The sequence below is a fragment of the Arvicanthis niloticus genome, chromosome 8 (genome assembly GCF_011762505.2).
Source record: "Arvicanthis niloticus isolate mArvNil1 chromosome 8, mArvNil1.pat.X, whole genome shotgun sequence".
Lineage (NCBI taxonomy): Eukaryota > Metazoa > Chordata > Mammalia > Rodentia > Muridae > Arvicanthis > Arvicanthis niloticus.
In genome coordinates, this window is record NC_047665.1 from 39317585 (window position 1) to 39339898 (window position 22314).

The following is a 22314-nucleotide window of genomic DNA, read 5'->3' on the forward strand; positions in this document are numbered from 1 at the left end:
GTATCTAAAATGGTATAAAAGCAGACTAGCAAAAAAAATAAACTCACTTCAGCCTCAGCACTGTCTGGAGTCATGTTATAATGTTGCTTGTCTTTTTCTTTTCAATCCTCCCTCATTCCTTCCTTTCTTCCCTCCCTTCCTCACTCCCACGAGACCTTGTTGACTGACTGAGCTGGCTTGGTCAAGGGTATTGCCTGGAGAGTGGACCTTGAGGGGCTGGGCAGTGGTACTGAAGATAAAGGTTTGAAGTTTGATTCCTGGCCTCCAAGTGAACATGTATTGAGAAAGAAAACAGCAACAGCAGCAGCAGCAGCAGCAACAACAATCACTGCAACAAAAACACCACCACCAACAACAACAATAACAACACTCAAAAATGCCACCAAGTTATTGTAACTAATTTTCAGTTTCACCAGATTCATCTTTCTCCACTTACATGGTATGAACTAGCTCAAGGACCCATTTGGGCTTGAGGTTTAGCATCTAAAGATAATAATAGAGCATTTTGGTTTCAAGAGGTTGTCCCTAACTGGCCTACCTTGTCTGGCCTCAGTAGAAGAGGATGTGGGAAAGGATCTTCCTAGTTCTGCTGTGATTTTCTATTCTCTTTTGTATTTACATTCCAACTAATACTAAAATTATGTGGCATCTGTCTACATGTAGATGACTTATTTCATTCATATTGTCTTATATGTTCATGCTAGCTATACATGATGTGTCACCAGAAAGCAATGAGAAAGTTTGAGGTGATGTTTTTATTAATCCAATTGTCAGTCCTCTTGTGCATTTCCTGAAGGGCATAATAGAGTCCCATTTCCAGGCTGATTTCACTATCCATTGGGTATTTCAATTCATGACTTTTTCCATTCTGTATTAAAATTTTTAATTTCTGTTATAGTCCATATTTTGTTTTATACAATTTTCTCTGACTTTTAGAGAAAAATTTACAATAGTAACTCCATGTGCCACTCAGAGTCTAGACCATCTTTGTTCAGGCTATATCAAAAGTTATACAACTTCTATCTACTATGTTTTTCAATTTTTAAAATTAAATTTAAAGTTTATTTTGTGTGGATCATGTGTGTGTATATGTGTATGTGTGGTCTCAGCATGCATGTGGAAGTCAGTTTTCTTCTTCAGAGACAGATCAGGCTATCTGGGTATCAGCAGGTGCTTTTACTCACTGAGTCATCTCTCCAATCTCTTATCTATTCTTATTGTTGAACAACCTCTCCATCACCCAGATTAAACACATCTTTTTTCACTCTCTCTATGTTTTTAGATCACTTTATTTTGAATCCAATTACACAGACTACTTTAGAAAGTGTTTGTCTGGTTCTTTATGTCAGACTTAGCAAAGGGCTTTAACATAAGAGCTATGAGGATAACATGAGCAATGGATGTTACCTACAGACAAGTCACATTTACATCAGAAACACAAGGAGGTGAAGAGATGGTAAAGAGACCTACTACTCTTGCAGAGAACCCTGCTTCATTACACAAGAGCCACATAACAGGACTCATGACTGCCTGTAACTTTGATCCCCTAGGAACTAATATCCTCTTCTGGTCCATATGCACACCTGTACAAATGTGGCATATTCTCACACAGGCAAATATACATGAATACAATAAACCTTATATTATAAAAAGAAACTTTAATAAATCATAGCACAATACACATCACTAACTTAAAAGTTTTATATATACTGTGCAGACATGCAAAAATAAATACCTATTCATATTGTAAATTAGACTCATGATACACCCACTATGTTTATAGTTTTAGTCTGATATGATGGACGATTTTTTTTTTTTTACAAAATAAGGCATATATACACCTCTAACCATACTACAATCTTGTATTCAATGATTATATCAGTAAGTATGTTTCAGAATGTATCCATCAAATTCTTTAAAACATGTCAATAATATTTATGGGTCCAAATTTAAGAAATCAAGTAGTGAATACTTTCTTTAAATGGATACAGAATCAGATTGTTTCAGAGCTCTTTGGTGATAAAGAGCTGGATGGTGCTGTGGAGAGAATCTGGCAGCTGCAAACGACCTTCATCTACTTTAGTTACTTAATGATTCATCTTCGAAAAGGCAATTGCACATATTTTAGTCAGCATACACAAGAATAAAATAAAACATTACTGTATATTTGTTATGCAGTTTATCCCATATCTTTAAGTCTTTATTCCTGCAGAGAACGTTCATGAATACAATACCAATGAAGTGATTCAGGGTATTTAAGCTCTGTGCTTGGTGCATTGGTCTCCTATTGACTAAGTGTACAACACATGTCATTCTTTCACAGTCCTACAAAATCTCTTTTATAGATGGATAATTAAAGATACTTCAAAGTACTATAAAATAGCCCCATGTTCCTAATATTTAACAAATGAAACGTCACGTATAAGAAAAACTGTGGATTAACATGATCACATATCATTGTGAATTTTGATAAAATTTATAAAATTTACCTGCATATTTCCAGTCATAATAAAAGCAAAACCAGTTTTACAAATCCTAATTACAGTGATTTTCTCAGTACTTAAGAGATGGCACAGCTATTAAGAGTACTGGCTGGACTTCTAAGGAATTTAGGTTCTATTCACAGCAACTACATGTTATTTCAGGACTATCTGTCAAATCCAGTTAGTCACAGTGTATTTGGTGATGTTTTCTAGCCTCTACAGGCCTCAGGCATAAACAGTTATAAATGCAGACAAACTATTCATACACAGTAAATTAGTATAAAAAAGTAAAGAAATAAAAATAGCAATAAAAATGAAATCCTGTAGAAAGAATGGCCAATGAAGAATGAGATTTTTATATCATTGAACTTTGTTAAGATCTCTCCCAGTACAAGGCTTGAGTCACCAAGATTTTTTTTGTTTTGTTTTGTTTTGTTTTGTTTTGTTTTGTTTGTTTTTTGAGCATAAATGCATGCCCAAACTGCTGTGTAGGATTTTGTCTTACCCACAATATTGCAGAAGTGGCGGGTCTTTCACATTTATTAAAAAGATAAATGAGAGAGACATTTTCTAAGTTTCTTCCACTGAGCATGCCAACACTCAACCAGAAGCCCATCCCTGTGAATCAGCACAAAAGGGCTAAAAGTTGCATAACCAATAGTCATAAATTCTCGAGTATTTATCATCAAGATATTGTTATTTGAAGAGAGAGTTAGAAATAGAGAAATAGCACAATCTGCCCAGTAAAAGAAAACAAAGCAGAGCATCAAAAGGAGGACACTTTGGGCAGCTCTCAGCTCAGGGGGAGTTCTGTAGAGAAGCTTGGAGTTCTGAAGGTAGAGGACATGCTGGTGATGCTTGTGGAGAAGAAATATCATGTAGCCACTGGCCCCTCCCATGGCACCCTGAAAAACTGCATCTCTCAGGACCATGAGAGGGAGAACAATCCATTTTATATTTTGACTTGGTTGTATAAAATAACAATAAGTGATATAACTTTTAGGTTGTGATACATTAAGTCTTCTATTTGTGGTAGAATGGATTAGGTTCATACTTATTAAAGCATTGAATATCCAAAAGAATAGGAAGAATGGAAGGATGTGCCATGCAGACTTTGGCCTGAGCCTCCTCCAGCCAGATGCTCTGGGACTGATGATGATGGCCTGGACCACAGTGAGGAGACTGCTGGTGCAGATGGAGAGACCACGGGCCACCCTTTCCAGATAAGCAATGATCTTACAGCCTATGTCATCCAAGAAATTACTCAAACCAAAAGCTGCTATTGTCTTAGGCAATCCTTTTACAAGAAGGATTATTATATTTGTAAAAATCAAGTGGATAAGAATAAGATGTATGTGTTTTTTCTCGGGGCTTCCCCACCAACTGAACATATAATTCACAGAAACAGACATGTTCCCCAGAATGCCAAACACAGTCATGAAGAGAAATGTTAATTTTTTAAGAAGCTTCAAAATCATTTCTTCCTTCATTGTATACAGGATGCAAATACATTTTTAAAAAAAGCATCAGTAATGGTAGACATGGATCTGAGCAGTACATTTTGTATAATAGCATTTTCCAGTGTATGAGAGGCAGTGGCGGACACATGTAATGTTGCAGATGTGGCTCCTGAAACTCTGTGTTAGTGTGTGTTTGTGTGTGTGTGTGTGTGTGTGTGTGTGTGCTCTAACAGATCTTTAGTAACTAAGATCTAAAGTTTTAAAGGAATTTTTTAGCTCTAAATCAGCAAAATTGACTCATTCAAGTTTGTGTGTATGTTTATCTGTCTGTCTGTCTATCTGTCTGTCTGTCTGTATCTATGTATGTATGTATGAAAACATGCAGTATCCTTGTTACCTTTCTGCATAGTTCAATTTATTTCCAAGTTTCCCCAACCTAAATATCTTCCCCTATTTTTCATTCTATTTCATCATATTTCTCCACCCAATTTACAAAGCCTGAGGCTCATGCTGAACCTGTCTGCTTTCCCTATATCACACACAGACACTGGGAAACTCTGCTGCTCAACACCTGCAGCTTCTCTCAGATTTAATAACTTTACATTCCACACCTCTCCTCATTTTTGATATTTCTTTCTTATTTGAATCTTGATTACTAAATATTTAGATTCATGCTTGGCTACTAACTTTGTATCTTCTATTTTTAAATTTTAATATTTAAAATGTTTTAATATTGACCATTTCGTGATTTCACTCTATACACATGATTACTGGGTATGTTTAAAGGTGGTCCTCAATGTCATGTATGTTGAATAATTGTTCCAGATAGGGTCCAGCAGTTTTAGCTGAATCATCAAAGGATATCCAGAAAATTCATGTAACTTAAAGTTTGCAGCCATGGAGGATGTCTAACTGAGCTTCCCAAGGCACTAGTTAGCAGATAGCTATGACCCCAGTGGATGACTTTAGGACATCTGTGACCCAAATGAGTCCTGTGACCTAAGGGAGCATAGAGCAGCTCTAAATTGGGGGATGATGATGTAGATGGAAGAAATAGATTGATGAGGTGTTAGGTACTACTGTAAGAAGAGTGAATGGGTCATGAGGACTCAATATGGCTGCATAAAGCACAGTTTGTTGGGATATACAGTTGTGAGCAGGGACTCTCCCATCAAAGAGGTCATGATGGCATTTACCTCTGTGTGGCCTTGTGAGAAGCAATTATGTCAATTTGCTTTACAGCCTGCTTCTCCTCCTGTTCTTTTTCCAACCTGTTTGTCAGGCAGGCTGCTTTGTCCTCCATAAGTGTCAGATTAATCTAGAACTTAGATCTTGAAAGTATATTATCCTGCATGTTTGGGAGCTCAATTTTCATTGTTCAGGGACTTATGGTAATCTTTGTGCAACTTTTCTAGTAATTTAGATGCTTCAGTGTCTCCATGTGTGTATGTTCTGAGTACTTGGAGTGCCTCTATTCACTGCTCTTCTTCCTGTTAAATTCACAGGTTTATTTAAATGATTATGTCCTGATCATCTTTTATATAACATGTGAACCTGAGATTTTTTTTCAAGTTCATGTCTAGGAGACTTTATGACTCCAAGAATCAATTATTGCCTTGCATGATTTTCCTCTACTGCATCCTGACAATCAGGACACCATCTGAACACAATGAATAATACTCCAAACATCAACACCAAGCATATCAACATTCATTAACATGTTTAGAATAAAAATTAAGTGTTTAGTTAGTGATTGGAATCTATAAAATTTCTATCAATTCAACCTAAGTCGTGATGGGAAATATATATCTTTTTCTTTTGCCTGGTTTCCTGGGCATCCATTATTTTTTAGTAGTCTCTTCTCATTTTCAACCTTTAAAACATATTTAAGATCAGTTTCTAATCTTAATAATTTTTTCCTTTTACTGAAGTAGACTGTCAGTGGAGGAGCAGAGGTGACTCATCTCCTACATCATCTTTAGAAATGCTAGAAAATTAATTTAAAAGGCATATGGATTTGGGTTTTGATAGATGGATGATACTATATCTGGGTCTAGCTTTGGGAAGGGTACATCCATTTATCCTGGCTCACTAAAAGAAGTAAACAAAAACAAACAAACAAACAAGAACAGTTTATTGCTCTTTGCTGCTTAGTCCTGGGATAAAATTAACATGAGCTGTTTCTGGTGTACTAGTTTACAGCTTGGACTTTTTAGCTAGGACTTCTCAAGATGGTGATGGTAACGGTGTTCATATATCTACACACCCACCAGAAAAACAATGTCTGAGGCTGAGATGAGTATTTATAATATCTGATAGAATCAACAAACTATAAGGATGGATCCAGAAGGAGAACCTTTAAATTGGGAATTTAAAGTTATTGTTAAAGATAACATATTCCAATATTTGAAAAGTAGAAATGCCTCAAAAGCAAAAAATGCAAACTTCACAAACACTAATGACACTGTTGGAGTCACAATGCTGGCAAGCATGGAGGCTAAAAAAATGTTTTTTATTTCTTTTTCTTTGTCTACTTATTTTGGAGACAGTCTCCCTGTGTAAACCAGGATAGCCTTAGACAATTGTCTTGCCTCAGTCTCTCTAGTGCTGATATTATAGGAGTGTATTATTATGCTTGTCTCAAATTTTTGATAGATGTCAAAAAATCTTCTCTATCTTACTTATTCTTTAAAAAAAAAAAGGTAAGGAGGTAAAGCCATACCCAGAGCTTAGTCAAGACTCCATTCTGAGGATGAACAGCAATACCTCAGCATTTCTGTCCCATTTCTATATCTCCAGGAATTCGACTCTTTTGAGCTTTCTGGACCAGCCTAATCAGGGCCAGAAAGGACATGAAAGACCCAAGTCTCACAGAACCTCTCAACTACCCCCTGCCTTAGTCAGATAGAGACTTCATCTTCAATGCATCTCTCCATGGCACCACTGAAGAGATCTAAGATCTTACCTCCATGTACTCACCTGGTCCTTGGTGGTACAGAAAGGCATGGAGCAGTTCTGGGAAGGTTTCACTTGTCAGGTCATATTTATACTGTCTGAATCTGTGGTGCTCTTGTTTATCACATTGTGAGGGGAAGGGAAGGCACTTCAGGGCCTCAGTCCCTGAAGTACAACTTACCCCTTTCCCACAATTATTACATCTGTTTTCCTCAGACATTGTTTCAAGCTTAATTAGTGTTTAATTATTTTGTGAGGTAACAAAATGAACAACTAGACAAATTTCTGTGTAGTGAGCTTCCTACATGTCCTGACTTATTTTCACCATGCCAAAGTGCCAACCTGTGGCCCGGATAGGAACCAAGTCTCCTCTTTCTCTTTCTCAAATCCCTTGTTTGTTAGGAGTAGACTAAATGATGCTCAGCATCCTGGGATTCTGCTTCCTGAGTGTATCTCATCAGTAGTGAAGGCCTTTGCCATAACTGAGTGTTTAATAATTCCTGCACATTAAATATCATTTGGAAGTGGAACTATAAATGCCATCCTTGGCCTTATTCCAAAAGCAATACTTAACTTTTATAAAATTTCAAGAACACTTCTAAATCTTATTGTGCCCAGGGGTGCTCGTTCCACATAGTTTTAATCATAGTTTCTAGGAGACTCTTCCTACCCCAATACAGTATGATGAAAATAAGTTCCGGGCTGAGGTTAGAAGTGATAATGTCATCATTTTGTTCTTGTATGTAAAAGCACCATTGTGATGCCATGTGTCCTGCGTGATGGTGTCTTCATACATGTAGGTGCAGCTGACACAATAGAAGCTAAAAATGTTTCTTTTGTGTATAAAAGAACAGCTATTGAGGAAACTAGAAATTACTTAACCATCTATTGAATGGGGAAATCAGGTACAGAGAGACTAAGTTGTAGATTACATATATCAGGGTAGATTAAAAAAAATAAGAATTGTTGGTCAAAGAAGCCCCATGTGAATTTCCAAAAACCCAGGCTGTTGACACGAAACTGCTATTCACAAATGGACACCAAATTCCTTTTCCTGAAGATAATATCTGCACAACTCACTAAAGATGAAAAAGTTTAATTGTGCCTAACTAGAGACTTCACCCAGTCTTCTAGTGTCTTTGGTACAGGGATGTGCTTTGTTTGTTTTTAAAAGAGGAACATAAACACCATGCCAGGCACAAACCTCTTATATACAATGGTATCCTGCTTACAAGATATGCCAGGGCAATGGGAGCACAAAGCTTGTGGGAATAACCAACCAATATCTGATATGACTTAAGGTCTACTGTATAAGATTGATTTCATACCAACACTGCTTGGATGAACAAGAATGCCCAAGGACCCAGGATAAATTCAAATAATACTGTTAAAAATATGATAAAATGACTCCTAAATATAGTCTCCTGTACTCTTAGACCATCTATCAACACAGAAGTTTTTTGCAGTAGACTAGAACAAATATAGAGACCCATAGCCAGACATTATGGAAAGTCAGAGACCTTGGAACATTTTGTCATAAATTGGATGCTTCCATCAAATTCTTCCCCTCAGAGCTCAGAGAACCCCATGGAAGAGGAGTAGGAAAGACAATAAAAGCCAGAGGAGATGAAGGAGACTAAGAATCAAGGCCCTCTAAATCTCTTGTTCTTAACCTGTGAGTCATGACTCCTTTGTGGGCCACATATTAAATATTGAGAATATAAGATATTTATGCTTCAAAGAGTAGCAAAACTACAGTTATGAAGTAGCAATACAATAATTTTATGGTTGGGGTTCACCACATGTGAGGAAATAGATTTTCATTTTACTTTATTATATTTTATTTCATTATATTTAAAGAAAATTAATGAATAAAAACCGAATTACTAGGGTAAAAGTTAACAACTAAATTATACCTGCTGGAAAAGAAAAAAATCATCTTTTTCTAATAGAGCGACACTGGGTATATCAATCATTCCAGGACAGGTCTCCTGTTCAGAAGTAGTTGACCAACATATAATTGGACTCCTGTTGTTGGTAGTTGTGGTGGTGTGTGTATACTTTTATTTTGTTAGAGTTTGCTGGGGTTTTCTTGTTTGTTTTTCTTTTTAGATATGGTTTTATTTTGTTTTCTTGATTTTTTTTTCAGGATTTTGATGTATTTTGGTTTTGTTTTATTTTCTTAAAGTTAGATGGGTAGATCACACACATGCCTACCCAATCACACACATGTGACTACCCTGTCACACACATGTGCTCACCTACTAACATAAATTGATATATTTGTATTTAGAATTTGGTATTCAAATACCTCCCCATGTTTCTGTGTTTGGTGGTGATGACTTAAATTTTTAAAAATTTATATACTTATTGAGTAAAGATATTGATAATTTGCTTTTTCAGTGTTAACTTTAGATTTTTAAGTAAATTTTAAGTAAATATATCTCAATGTGCTTTCATGTTGATTGGTGTTTATTTTTTATGAAACTCGGCCTACTTGATAAATCTATATATTCCTCCCAAAAGAAATAAAAAAGGAAAGAAAAAGAGAAAAAGGAAAGAAGAAAAGAAGATACTGACTCAGTAAAGTGGAAGAGGGAAGATGATTCTTGATGTCAGCCTCAGTGTCATGAATGTAGATGAGCACAAATGTGAGTGTGCAACCTCACACACTCATCGGTCCACTCACACACATGTACCCACCCATTCATACACCTGTGCCCACTCAATCAAACACATGTGCACACCTGATCACACACATGTGACTATCCCATCATACACATGTGCTCACCTACTAACATACATGTGCCCACCATTCACACATGTGTCCACCCATTTATACATGTGTGCAGGCACTACACACACATACACATACCCATGCCAGCCCACTCACAAAATGTGCATATATTCAACACATAATGTTTGCAAATGTGCACATGTGTACCCACTTACCCACTCCTACACAACTGTACACAATGGAAACTGAAAATCATTTCATTCCTTCCTTGAAGAAATTAGGAAACAAACTGACAAAGCAAATGACTTGATTTATGTTTGGAAAAAACAGAAAGAGAAAGACTCTTCCCTTCTTTCCCCCATTTTCTGTAGCAAGGTTACAATTTTATAACAGATCTAAAATCAGAAAAGATGCTTATGTCATCAGAACTGTGTGAAGCCTGAGAAGGAAAGTTCCTCCTTTGACAGTGCTAGGGATTCAGCCATTCTCCTCCCCAAGGGTGAGACTGACTCCTGGCAAGGTTCATTCTTTGGGTTCATTATATCAATACTCTGATAGTGAAAAGTATTGGATACATGTGCCTCTTTAAAATATCTACCCTCCTGCCAGTACAGTTACTGTTCAACCTAGAAAACATCTTTCTGTAGTTAACTAAACTAGTATTTAACATGACCATAGTTTGATTAACTATCAACTTGCATTTCTTAATTATCCTAAACAATTTTTAATAGCAGCTTTCAAAAGAACTAGAACTAAATATTGCATTTTTAAGAATTACATAGGACAATAGTTTTAAAATGTTGATACATAGTATGTCATAACCAAATATAACATTAAGTTTGTATCAGTATACAAAGATCCATACCAGTGTAACCAAATAGAACCTTAATATTCTTTTTCTCACTTTTATAAACTTTTAATGATTTGGAGAAATCAGTCATTTCAACATTATTACCTCGTTGATTCAGCAATGTTCAAAAAGAAAATGTTATAGAGTTTATTTAACTTACAGTTTCTTGAAATAGAGCCAAAATTTTTTATTAATATACAAAGATCTATACCAATGTAAAATTTCTGGCTAGTAGTACCTCTTTCGTTTAAGAGTAGATTCAATAATCAACCCTTCATTCCTATTATTCTTATATTATTTCCATATTCCATCTCCCTTTTGTTCTTTTCAATCTGTCTTCCCCCCTATTTCCCCTAACACTAGATAGGAGAAAAAGGATAGAGGAAAGAGAAAGAAAGAAAAAGAAATCCCTAAGTCTAATTTCCTATATTTTGTTTCCTCCTTGATCAAGATCATTTAACAAATGGCAACCAAGCCCCCTTTAATGATGATCATCACACAAAAAACAAACACCATCCATCCCACTTTTTGGGGATGGGGGTGTTGCTCTCTTAAAATTCTTTTCTACTTATTTGGGGCATCATTTTTCCTTTTGGGGGGCATTAAAATTGGGATACTGGTCAGTTTTAAGAAAGCTAGCTGTAGCATTTACTATTCAGTCTTTGCAGTCTGAGAAAGTTCATGGCTAAATAGAAGTCCTGACTGGAACATTCTGTGATGATGAGCTATCTAGCTCACCATTTTGAAGTTGTCTCAGATACAAATTTTTGTGGAAACAGTATTGAAGCAGTTTGAGGTAGGATCAAGCAGGATGCTGAACTATGTCTCAGCATCCCTGAGGATGAATCTCGTTGGGGCTGTATTGACTTTATTGGTGTCTGCAATCATATAAACTCTCACAGGTAATATACATGTCTGCAATAAGATATGCATGGAATATGCAGTGTGTACAATTTAGTTAAAGATGATTCTCTGATCTCTGTGCAGGTAAGGCATTTGTCTTTCTTTATCGTTTTGATTGTATAACCAAACTGTAATATAAATTTCCATCTATGCCATTTGAAAAGATGGCATGATAAGCCTTGAGGGCTCAGTAGACAACAGGACTTATTGGCTATGCATAGTGTAAGTTCTGGCTGAAAACATTTTCGTATCTCAGCCAGTCTGAGAGCTGTTTCCATGTAGAGAGATCATCATATATTTAATTTATTTATTCTTCTTGATTTATTTCTTCCTGTCTGCAGCCAAGATCTTCATGGAGTTCCCCTATCAAATCTAAATTATATCAATTTGAAAGGAATCCACAGCTTTTCTTTTTTGGCAGAATAAGAACATATTATCTTCCTCAACATATATTTCCTGCTTTCCATTTTGAGGTTATCATGTATTTATATTAATATAATTCAGCAGTCCTTTCTAATATAGAGTGATTTTCAGCAGCTGTGTTATCTCATTGGCATTTAAAAATTTTAAAGTCAATAAAGCATTATTTAAACTATCTTTTGGAGATTCCATATCTCCATTTTGTTCCAAGAGAATTTCCTTCAAAGTCCTGTTAGATCTCTCTACAATTGCTTGACCCATAGAATTGTAATATATATATGTAACACTTTTATGCCATGTCTAAAAATTTGTTGTATCTCAATGGGTACATATGTTGAAACATCATCAGCTTCAACCTGCAACAGCATTGATAAAGCATCCATCACCTCTCATAAATGTGCAGTTTCAGAATCAGCATTTTTAAAAGGCAAAAGCATACTGAAATCATGAGAATAAAACAACTGTATGATGTTTTAACATATATACATATTTTAATTCTCTAAAATTTACAAAATGAAACACATAATCTATTGAATGGCATGGCTCTAAGGTAACATCATTCAGCAGAATCTGGATTCTTAACTCAGAGTAGTGCATCTCTATGGGCTGCAGTTGTAATCCCTCGAGCCTTGGTGAGTTTTCTCATCTGGAACTCTTTTATTTTTTCTGTCACTGTAAGTTCCAGATTGAATTCTTTTGAAGATTCTGTAATCTGACTTAAAGAATCCTCTAATCTCTATTTTATAGACTATAACCTAGCATTCCATCTTTTGGTCCTCTCCTTATCTAAGTTTGCCTTCTTTTGATCTCTCTTTAAAATGATATACAAAATTATAGTCATTGGTGAAAAAAATAATTATTTCCATGCTGACAAGCATAGCAAAATTATATGGAATCCAGATGCTCTGTGCCATTGCATTTTTTCCATTTTTAACATTGAAAAGATTTTTCTTTTTTAATCTTTAATTCTCTTCTTAAGGATTTCTCAAATATCTTATCAAATTTGTTTACCTTTCAGCTTTCCCTCCCATTTCCACTTGCCTACACCTAGCATCTGCCGTTGAGCTACCATGTTACACCAGCTGTTGGCTTCTGGCTTTGACCCCTTACAATTGGTCTAGTAAGCTGACCTTGCTGGTTCTGGGCTAGAACTGTCTTTTGCCCTTCCATGAGATCCTGGCTCAGGGATCTATCTCTCAGAATAACATGGCACATATGCCTCATTGCTCCTCCTAGCTCTGCTGTACTCCTGGCTTTCTTTTAAAGGGATTTAACCTCCTGCCTGGCTAGGAACTTTTGTCCAGCTCTGGGAAGTGCTTGTGCCTTACCTTCCACCAACTTTCACTTTCACAGCTTTGTTCCCTGGCTTTCTGAGGTTTCTTAGGCCCTATGCTTGGATAACATGCTGCTAAGTGGAGACTATATTTGTAAACTGAACTTTTCTACCCATGCCCAAGTTTGTGAAATAACAACTGAGACTGAATTATTACAAATAATTCCCCGGGACAAAGTTTGGGTCACTCTCACAAACTCATAACTCAATTATCTCATTTACTCTAGTCCACATTTGCCACCTGATCCATTACCTCTCCCTCAGTCCCAGTACATCTGACTTCCTTCATGTCTGGCTGAAAAATCTCCCCCAGCACTTATCTCTATCCCAGAATACCCTCCCTCTTTGCAGGATGTCCCACATTCTAATCCTGCCTCAGTTTATTGGCCATAGGCTTTTATTGACAGGTGATGCTTAAGAGATCCTCTCTACAGCTGGGGAACTTCCTTCACAGGATAACCATGGAAGCCCATTGAGGGGATATAAATGTGGATGATCCTTGGTTGTTCCTTCTATATTTGTAGCTCTAGTTTCCTGACAATGGGGTCACCTTCATTGTTTGCTACGGGCAGTCCCCCTGCATTACATGGTGTCCTTGTCATGGACAGGACTGAAATATTTGGGTAAGTCCTCTCCCTCTTGCTTTTAAAAGGACCCTACCTGGGGTGCCACGGTCCCCTCGGCCAAGAAAGTGCTGAGAAAGAATAGGTTTGAACTGAAATATTTGGGTAAGTCCTCTCCCTCTTGCTTTTAAAAGGACCCTACCTGGGGTGCCATGGTCCCCTCGGCCAAGAAAGTGCTGAGAAAGAATAGGTAGGAAGCGATAGTGTGATAGTTTTATAGTTTCTTTTTGGGTCACGCTGGATCCAGTCTATGTAAAGAAACATTCTTCATAAGTTATTGCCTAAAAAGGGAATTCACTTTGAAAAACAGCAGCTCATTGATTTTCCCTGTTTTGTTCATTCTGGGAGCCCTCGGTTACCCAATAAAGGGACCTTGGATGAGACAACATGGAAAAGGGCAGGAAAGGATATGGAAACCTAGATCCTGGAACATAAGGATGAAGAGGATGAAAGACAGGTTCCAGAGAATGCAGTTATGTTCTGGTTTGTGGTAAAACAAGGACTATCCCATGCTGAAATAAAATCATCAGCAGATTCTGTTTGTAGTACAGAAAATGTTATGGAAAAAGAATTCTTCTATGGTTCAAACAAACTGCTAAGAAACAAACTGCTTAGAAATCAAAAACACCTCCTCCCATTATATTGTAGAATTGGCAGAGACTTCATACACCTCTGAAAAGGAGGAAGGAGGGCCTTTGGATCCTGGAGATGTATGTGAATTAGAGGAGGAGGCAGCTAAATATCATAATCCTGAATCTCCCTCCTACGACCTCCTCCTAAGCCTAAGGGACAAGAAAAGGAGACACCCTCAGTCCTATATTCTGCAAGCAGTGCAGAAGGCTGGAGAACAAGGGGAAAATTTGATGCTTCTTCCAGTAGTAAGCACATTATGGGCACAGTATAGGATGAAAGGGTGCAGTTTTTCCTCACCTGGTTAGCTTCCAAATAATTGAGATGGAGACCTATTAATTTATTCATCAGGCTTTAAGCACAACAACTGAGCAGATTTTTCTAACCCTCTATGCTATCTACATCTCAGCCACATGCTTGGAGTTACTTGCATTTTGTCTCTAGGCTTGCTCTCCTGTAGCTGTCTGGAGAACTCCCTTGGTGACTCCTCCTCATGCCCAAATTCATGGTGACCATCTTCTTCCTTTACTTCATAGTTATTCTTCTGGATCCACTCCTGCTTCATGATAGACTCCTTCTACCTCACTCTTCTCCCTGGAACTCTTGGCTGAGATGGGAAGTCCAGCCTTTCTATCTCCTCTGTCCAGTCATTGGCTGTTCAGCCTTTTATTAACCAATCAGAAATAACCGAGGAGCATTCTTTATATCACATCGATACATGAAATTCTTCCATATTCATGAGAATGACTGTGTCTGGCCTGTAACTACTACATCTAAGGGCACAAAAATCAGCATCTAAATACACAGTGCACAAGACCCTTCAACAGCACAGTGGAATGGGAGGGAGGTAGGAATCTGTCCTTCCAGCATTTAGGCTCCTTGAGCAGGTCTTAGACTTAATAAACTTAATAAAATGCAAGCTATTTTCAGAAGCCTTGATTGACTTACTGATTTGAAATATTAAAATATTAGGAAACTACAATGTGTACTATATATACTTTTAGTTCACCAAAGAATGGGTATAAAGAGTAACTGATGCATTTGTCCGTGTGCCTCTCCTCATTTAGCAATACCAACATCTCCGCTGATCAGGACAAAGGGGCTGAGAACAGTGGAGCCAAGGTTTAGAAATATTTTAACATTTAGCATGTATGAGGTAGTGACTTGTTTCAGTTCAGGGCGCAAGGGTGACACTCAGGTTGATTATCTTTTGAGGGCAAGAAGTTTATTGTAAGTGGTATTAACGCCAGAGACAGACAGCAGCATGCAGGTTCTCTGAGGAGAGATCTGGCTCACAGGACATAGTGCTGTCCCTTCTTAGATTCTTCTCATGAACAGAGATGGAAAAGAAACTGAAAATTACCTTTTTGGGTCTGCATTTGGCTGTTGTTAGAGGTAAGCAGGGCTAGCCACTACTGGTATTCCATAGGGTGTGGGTCACAAGAATCTAGGGGAAAAGTTATTTAACTTCTAAAATTTATGGGAATTGCCACCGTTTGACCAAAATCAAAGAGCATTATAAAATGTTGGCCATAGCCATGCCCAAAAAATCTTATGTAAAGGAATAAAATAAAATCTACTCAATAAATAATAAGGAAATGGGTTATGAGAATGAGAACATTCTGTGCAGTTCTGATTTCTGAACTGCAGCTGTTTGCTAGGACACTCTGTGATGTTTATACGGGTACTATTGAACTTCATATATACCATTATATAGTACCATTGACTCACTACTCAAATCCATAAGTCTGAAAGATTACATTATGAAGAGAAGCAGAGAGAGAAGAGAGAGAAAATGTTGAGGAGGAGGAGAAAAGGGTAGAAGAGAGAGTAGAGAGAAGAGACAGGGAAGAGAAAAGCCCTCACCTCACTGTGTGTGGTGATACTGTGTGGATGATACTGAAGACAGAAAGTTAGGTCCTGGATAGGAGAACAGATGAAGGGCAACAAATAGGTAATAAAGATGACAAACATACAAATTCAAAGACAAAGGCTTAATGGCCTGGCAGGCTTTTTCTCCTGCCACTGGGGCCCCCTTGCCTACCATCTGGTCCTACAAGTTCAAGGCTGGATATTGAAATATGGTTGAAAGACTGATGCACTGTTGAACATCTTGGGGAACTATAAGAGAGGCTGGGAATGTCCTGGGTTCCTCCAGCTGGACCCACAGCGCGGCCCCAATGCACCCTGTTTATTGGCATGATGGATGGTGGATGGATCTGGATGCACACCCCATAAAACCCAGGGCTGACCTGAGTTAAATGGGGAGGGGAAGAAGAGGGAGGGGCTGTGGAGGAATGCTTATTTGGTTCCACCCTCTGGCCTTCAGGTACCTTATTAGTATGTAAATCTCTCTAGGGCCTGGGGCCTGTTTTTCAAGCCCACCTGAGTGTGTGACTGAAGGGTGCAGGTTAAATGGAGATTAGACCTTGTGTCAGGAGCTTGGGTTCTGGGGGCATGGCCAAAACCGCAACCCAAGAACCAGGACACCCTTCCACGGTGGACACATGACAGTCTCAAGTTTGGCACAGAGATTGCTGTCCTGCTAGAAGCTTTAATAAGTTATAGTCTGTACTGAATCTATGGCCTTTTCCCAGAATCACAAATTACAAAACAATAGCAGTAGCATAGTACAATACCCATATTACATTGTAACTCCAGATATGATCATGTTAATGACTCTAAAATATAATAGAGACATTTGCAGTTCATCTGAGAGTTAAAGATCCAAAGAAAAAATAAATAGACAAGAATTTATTATGCAGTCTGTGGCCAAAGGGGTGCTTAAAAGATTCTTCAGTCCTGGGACTGACAGTGACAGCCTGGACCACAGTGAAGTGACATGCAGAGTAGGTGGAACCAGAGAGATGAAAAATTATATATAGTATAGACTAAAAATATAATACATGTATATAAAATGCTAGAATTTGCTATCAGGTTTAAAATAGAAAAAAAAGCGAAAGCACACATGTTCTCAGGAACAGCCAAGAACCTAATATTTCACTCAGATCTTGAGATTGTGAGCCTCATCAATTGGAGTAGTCTCTCCATAGCTGTCTCTCACTGGGGGCATGACTGGTAGTTAGTGGTACTGGTACTGAGCAAGCCTGAGGCAGGATGGTCTTCACTCTGACACACACTTTTAATCTGGGCTCTTACTGTTAGGGGCCACCAACAGTTGGGTTGGATCTTCCCACATCAATCAAGACACAACTGTAGAACTGTGAAAGGACAGCATGGTTTCTGGTTGAACATTGGCTAGAGATGGCCAAAGACCCAGCAGGTTGGAGACCCCATAGGTTTCCCTGTAAGGAACTGCATACATTTTGCCACAATCCCAGACTCAAGGCTTTGACACAAGGCAGAAGATCTCAATTAATCTGCACCTTTTAGGCACATAGGACAATGTCTCTACTAGCTCCTCCACAGATAGAGGGCATGACTACAGGCCATGGATAGATAGATCTTCATATTAATGAGATACCTAAAATCCAGAGGGCTTACCCAATTAAGCATTCCTTCCCAAAGGAATTTAACCTCAGGCTCATCCTGAGAATACTGGGGTATTGTTTCATTCATTTTCTGCCATGACAATAAACATTTTAAAACCATGGACTATCTCTTTTCTTTGGGACCCACTGTGGGAAATCTTGGAGAAGCTTTTCAACTACAGAGCTGCGGCCTAATCTCCAGCCAATGACCTCTCTATGACCAGCCATGAAGACCCAGGCAAGCAAGTCGCTGCTACCAAGAGTTTCATCCCTGCAGGATGCAGTCAGACCTCATCTTTCCCCCTATTCTCTTCAGCTGCATGAGAGCCCAAGGGCCTGAGAACCAAATGGTCCCCAGCTGACTTTTGGACAGGGACCTCCTACTCAAGAGCTCCAATCCTGTGAGACCTCAGGCTATGTTTCCCCACCCCAGGTGAGGAGTCCTGCGGCTTCTCAACATCATGATGTCTGCCAGGCGCCAGCATGGTGGAGTGAACACAGTCAACTTCCCATGCTTCTGCTTCTCTGAGCCATGGCCCTATCCCCCTGGGGGAGGCAGACATGGGACCCACAATTTCAACCCAACAATGGACCCATGCACACCACAACCCCACACACAACAACTATGTGAGGTTCCTTACTCAGGAGATTCAAATTTGTGACATGTTAACATAAAATCTAAACATAGTAGTGGTCTTTAATTTATATTATAAAACATTAAAGGCCTAGTTTATCTTAGCAAGGAGCAGTATTTCAGAGACTCACTGCCTGGCCTCTCTTGCTTTAGTATACAGAGTTTCACTCTTGGATCAGGGAAGAAGCTCAGGCAGCCTTGGCTCCCCTCCAGGCACAGCTCAACTGCAGAGCGAGCAGTTCAACCCTGCTTCCTGTAAGAACTGTTAGGATTTTTCTGTCTATCATGGGGAGGAACTACAATGAGTTGATGGATAGCTTTAGTGAACAGTTCTACATGGTCCTGCATCCCTTCATGGGTGGCACACACAGCTCAGAGCAGACAGGAACCTCCCTGAGATGACTGCAGTGCATAGTGTCCTGAAGACTCAGAGTTGGGGCCACTCTCTGAGCTCTCCATGTCCTTTAGGGCCTGAAGCTGTGGAGCTGTCAGCACTACCAATGACCTGACACTTTACAAGGCTGTAACACATGGGTTCCAATAGGCACATAGCTTACGTGCCCTCAGTCTCATAGGCCACTTGCCCACAATTCAAGAGGGTGCATCTAGCTATGTCAAAAAACTATGTACCAGATTTGTCTTGCTCTAGTGACTTCACTTGCCTCACAATTGTCTTCACTCTGTCATGAAAGCTCAGCTCAGATAAAGGTCACCTCCTCACCTTCACGTACCCTTTCTTGTTTTCCTACTCAGCATAGAAAGAAAATAAAGTGAAGCTCTGACTTCTGACAGTAACGTTTCCTTCAATATTATTCCCAGTGATAGAAGCAAAAAGACCCATGATAGTGATGATGGAATGGGAAGATGGTAAGAATCCACTTTCCACCTGCCTAGAAACCCTGACCCAGTCAACAGATTTGGGCAATGGCAAACTTCTTAAGAAAAGGAAGTGTATTATTATAATATTTAATTTAATGTTGTGATACATTTGTACATTTAGGGAAATGGCATGATGGTGGGCATTTGGGGTGCTGAGGTATCTGAATGGAGACCATTGTGTGCTATGTACTGGTTGCCAGGTCAGCCTATGCTACATAGCAATTCCCCCATTCCTAAAACTCATGACAGCAAAGCAGTATATGATATATTTTCATTTAGCTCATAGGGAATAGCTATAAAATGTGGTTTCTACACTTCTCAGTGAACATATAAGGTATTAGGGACACGAACATTTCTGCTAATCAGAACATATGGGCTGAAACTAGCATAACCAAGTTCTAAAAATGTTTTAATATTTAGTGAAATAGAATCATGGGTTACTGTGAAACCTGTGTAGAAAGAGAGAATAAAATCTACCCAATAGAAGAAAAGAAAACAGGTCATAAGAATGAGAATACTCCATGTAGCTCGGATTTCAGGAGGGGAGTTGTTTGCAAACCTGGAGCTGTAAAGGTAGAGGACACGCTTGTGGTGCTTATACAGATGGAGAGCCATGGACCCACTGCTCCAGCCCATGAGACTCTGAAAGATGACATCACGAAGAGTCATGAGAGAGAGGAAAAGCCACTTGATGATATGTCTAGATTGGAGCATATAGCAGTGGCCAATGTACATTATAGCCACAGACCTGTTCAAGCCACTGCCTGCTTTGATGTAGGAAAGCAAGTTGGAGCTTATGAGAACATTAACAATCCAAAAGAGGAAGAGAAAGGGAAGAACATGCTGTGAGGTCTGTGGTTTGAGTTTTGTCCAAAAGGTGGTCCTTGGACTGATGGTGACAGCCTGGACCACGCTGAGGAGACAGGTGGTGCAGATAGAAAGGCCCCGTGCCATCCTTGCCAGATAAACCATAGCTTTGCAGCCAATATCTCCTAGGAAGTTTCTGAAATAAAACACCGTGGCAAGCTCTTTCAATCCTGTTGTACAAATGATGATCATATTAGAAAATGCCAAGTGGATGAGAATTAGGTCAACTGGCTTTTTCTCAATATCCAAGGCAGAAGTGTACCTAAGTCTTGCAAACATTAGAATATTTCCCATAATTCCAGGTCCAATGAGAGAAAGGAAGATTATTGTGTGGATAATATTACTCCAGTTCATCTTCTGAATTCAAGCACAGCACTAGAGAGAATCATTTGAGAGATACACATGAGGGTTTTCTGTCTATTCTGATTAAATGCATCAATTTAAGTATGTAACCACACAGGGGTTTTCCTGGCTTGTCTGTTTTCTGTCCCCATGCAAGTGATGATAGCTACAGTCAGGGCATAAACTTCAGTTTTCCTGCCTTACAAAAAGATCCTTCTTTGTCTCCTACATCCATCAAGTTCTTATTACCATGATTTTTCCACAAATAAGCATAGCATCACTTTTTTGCTCATGTCACTCAGTATGACCTCAGGATACTGGACTGTGTTTGTCAATTATTCTGATCCTCTTCACTGTCCCATATGCAACTATCACAAAAATGATCTTGAACTTATTAAAAAGCTTTCAGATTCTCATAAAGTTGAGCTTGATCATCTGGACTTGAACATTTCCTTGGGGGAAATGATATCGTATTCTCCCACCCAGGACCTTTTATCAATTAAGTATAGATAGGTTAGTGACTGAACCAGGGTATGAAAGTTCAGATCACAGGGCTTAAGGTGGGACTAAGTGTGGATAAATAATTGTTCTCCCTATATTCATGGATAGAACCATGATGTAGGAAATTTCATTTTTTGACCTATTTATCTTGTTTTTACTCTTTCTTCTGAGCACACTTCCCCCAATAAAACTCCAGGAAACCTGTCCTTGTAGAAAAGGTCGATTCAGTTTAGTGATGTTCTCAATCAGAAATCCCTCAGCCTGCTAGTCCCCCCAATATCTCACACTTGAATGTAATCACTTTATGAATGGTTATCTTTTTTCTGTTCTTTATTTTCTATATTGTAGTAAAAATGTGTCTTTAGAAATCTATTCTATTTGTTTCACCCCTCACAAAACACATAGAGCTTAAAATGACAACTGCCTTTTCAATTTCAGTTTGGTATCCTCACTTCATCAAAATTATTTCTGAGTTTCTTTGACACCTCATGTAATACCAGTGGTTCTCTGTCCACAGGAGAATGTGCAATATCCAACACTAATCTTTGCTGAACTGCCTTGCCTCAAAGCACTGTGCCTAAAGTCTCATCTCTGAGCTTTCCCTGGCCCCAGAAGTCTATGTTAGGCTTTTCTTGTTCTCAGAAGTCTATGTTTCCTTTCTGTCTGCTCCCTTGCTGCACTGAAACATGAGAATGTCTTAGACACCTAAGACATAAATATCAACATAGTATCTGCTCAAGGGTTATAGGTTGCTCAATGAAACTTTTGGTTTTCAAACTACATTTTAATCACAGAAAGGAATTGATAAGAAAATTTGAAGAACCATTTGAGCTAGGCTCTTTCTTTAAGATTGACAAAGCTCAGTATCCTAGAGAAGTCAATTCAATCTCCATGGCATACCTGTTAAGTGTCGTGCACTTTTCCACTTGTACAATGACAGGAGCATCCATGCTTCAACCAATTTAGTAAAGGGCATAGGCTATCCTTCAAAAAACTAATCAACCAATGGATTTTCCTATCAAAATCCATCTGTATTGATCTGTTGACAATTTGAGTTTTTCAAATGAGTCTATGTTATCTCTGCAACGCTAGTAGCACAATTTATAATGATGGAATTGCCTTTGATTTCCTAAAGAGTGTCCCATCTACATTGAAACACACACACACACACACACACACACACACACACACACACATGTCTGTGTT

The 22314-nt window shown here is 38.5% G+C and overlaps 2 protein-coding genes across 2 annotated transcripts; both read right to left on the reverse strand.

Annotated features, from left to right (window-relative positions):
- Window positions 1-1317: 1317 nt before the first annotated feature.
- Window positions 1318-3991, reverse strand: LOC117713378 (vomeronasal type-1 receptor 4-like). The gene is given in 3 exon segments (XM_034509594.1): window positions 1318-1407; window positions 2989-3090; window positions 3092-3991. Coding segments are annotated over 3 exon segments (1074 nt in total). The 5' UTR covers window positions 3974-3991.
- Window positions 3992-19716: 15725 nt separating this feature from the next.
- On the reverse strand, window positions 19717-20619 carry LOC117714129 (putative vomeronasal receptor-like protein 4). The gene has a single exon (XM_034510781.1). It carries the CDS (start codon window positions 20617-20619, stop codon window positions 19717-19719), a length of 903 nt encoding a protein of 300 aa, XP_034366672.1.
- Between the last annotated feature and the right edge of the window lie 1695 nt (window positions 20620-22314).

Excerpts from the sequence above, each read along its gene's own strand:
- LOC117714129 (XM_034510781.1), bottom strand. The coding sequence starts at position 20,619 with ATGAACTGGAGTAATATTATCCACACAATAATCTTCCTTTCTCTCATT.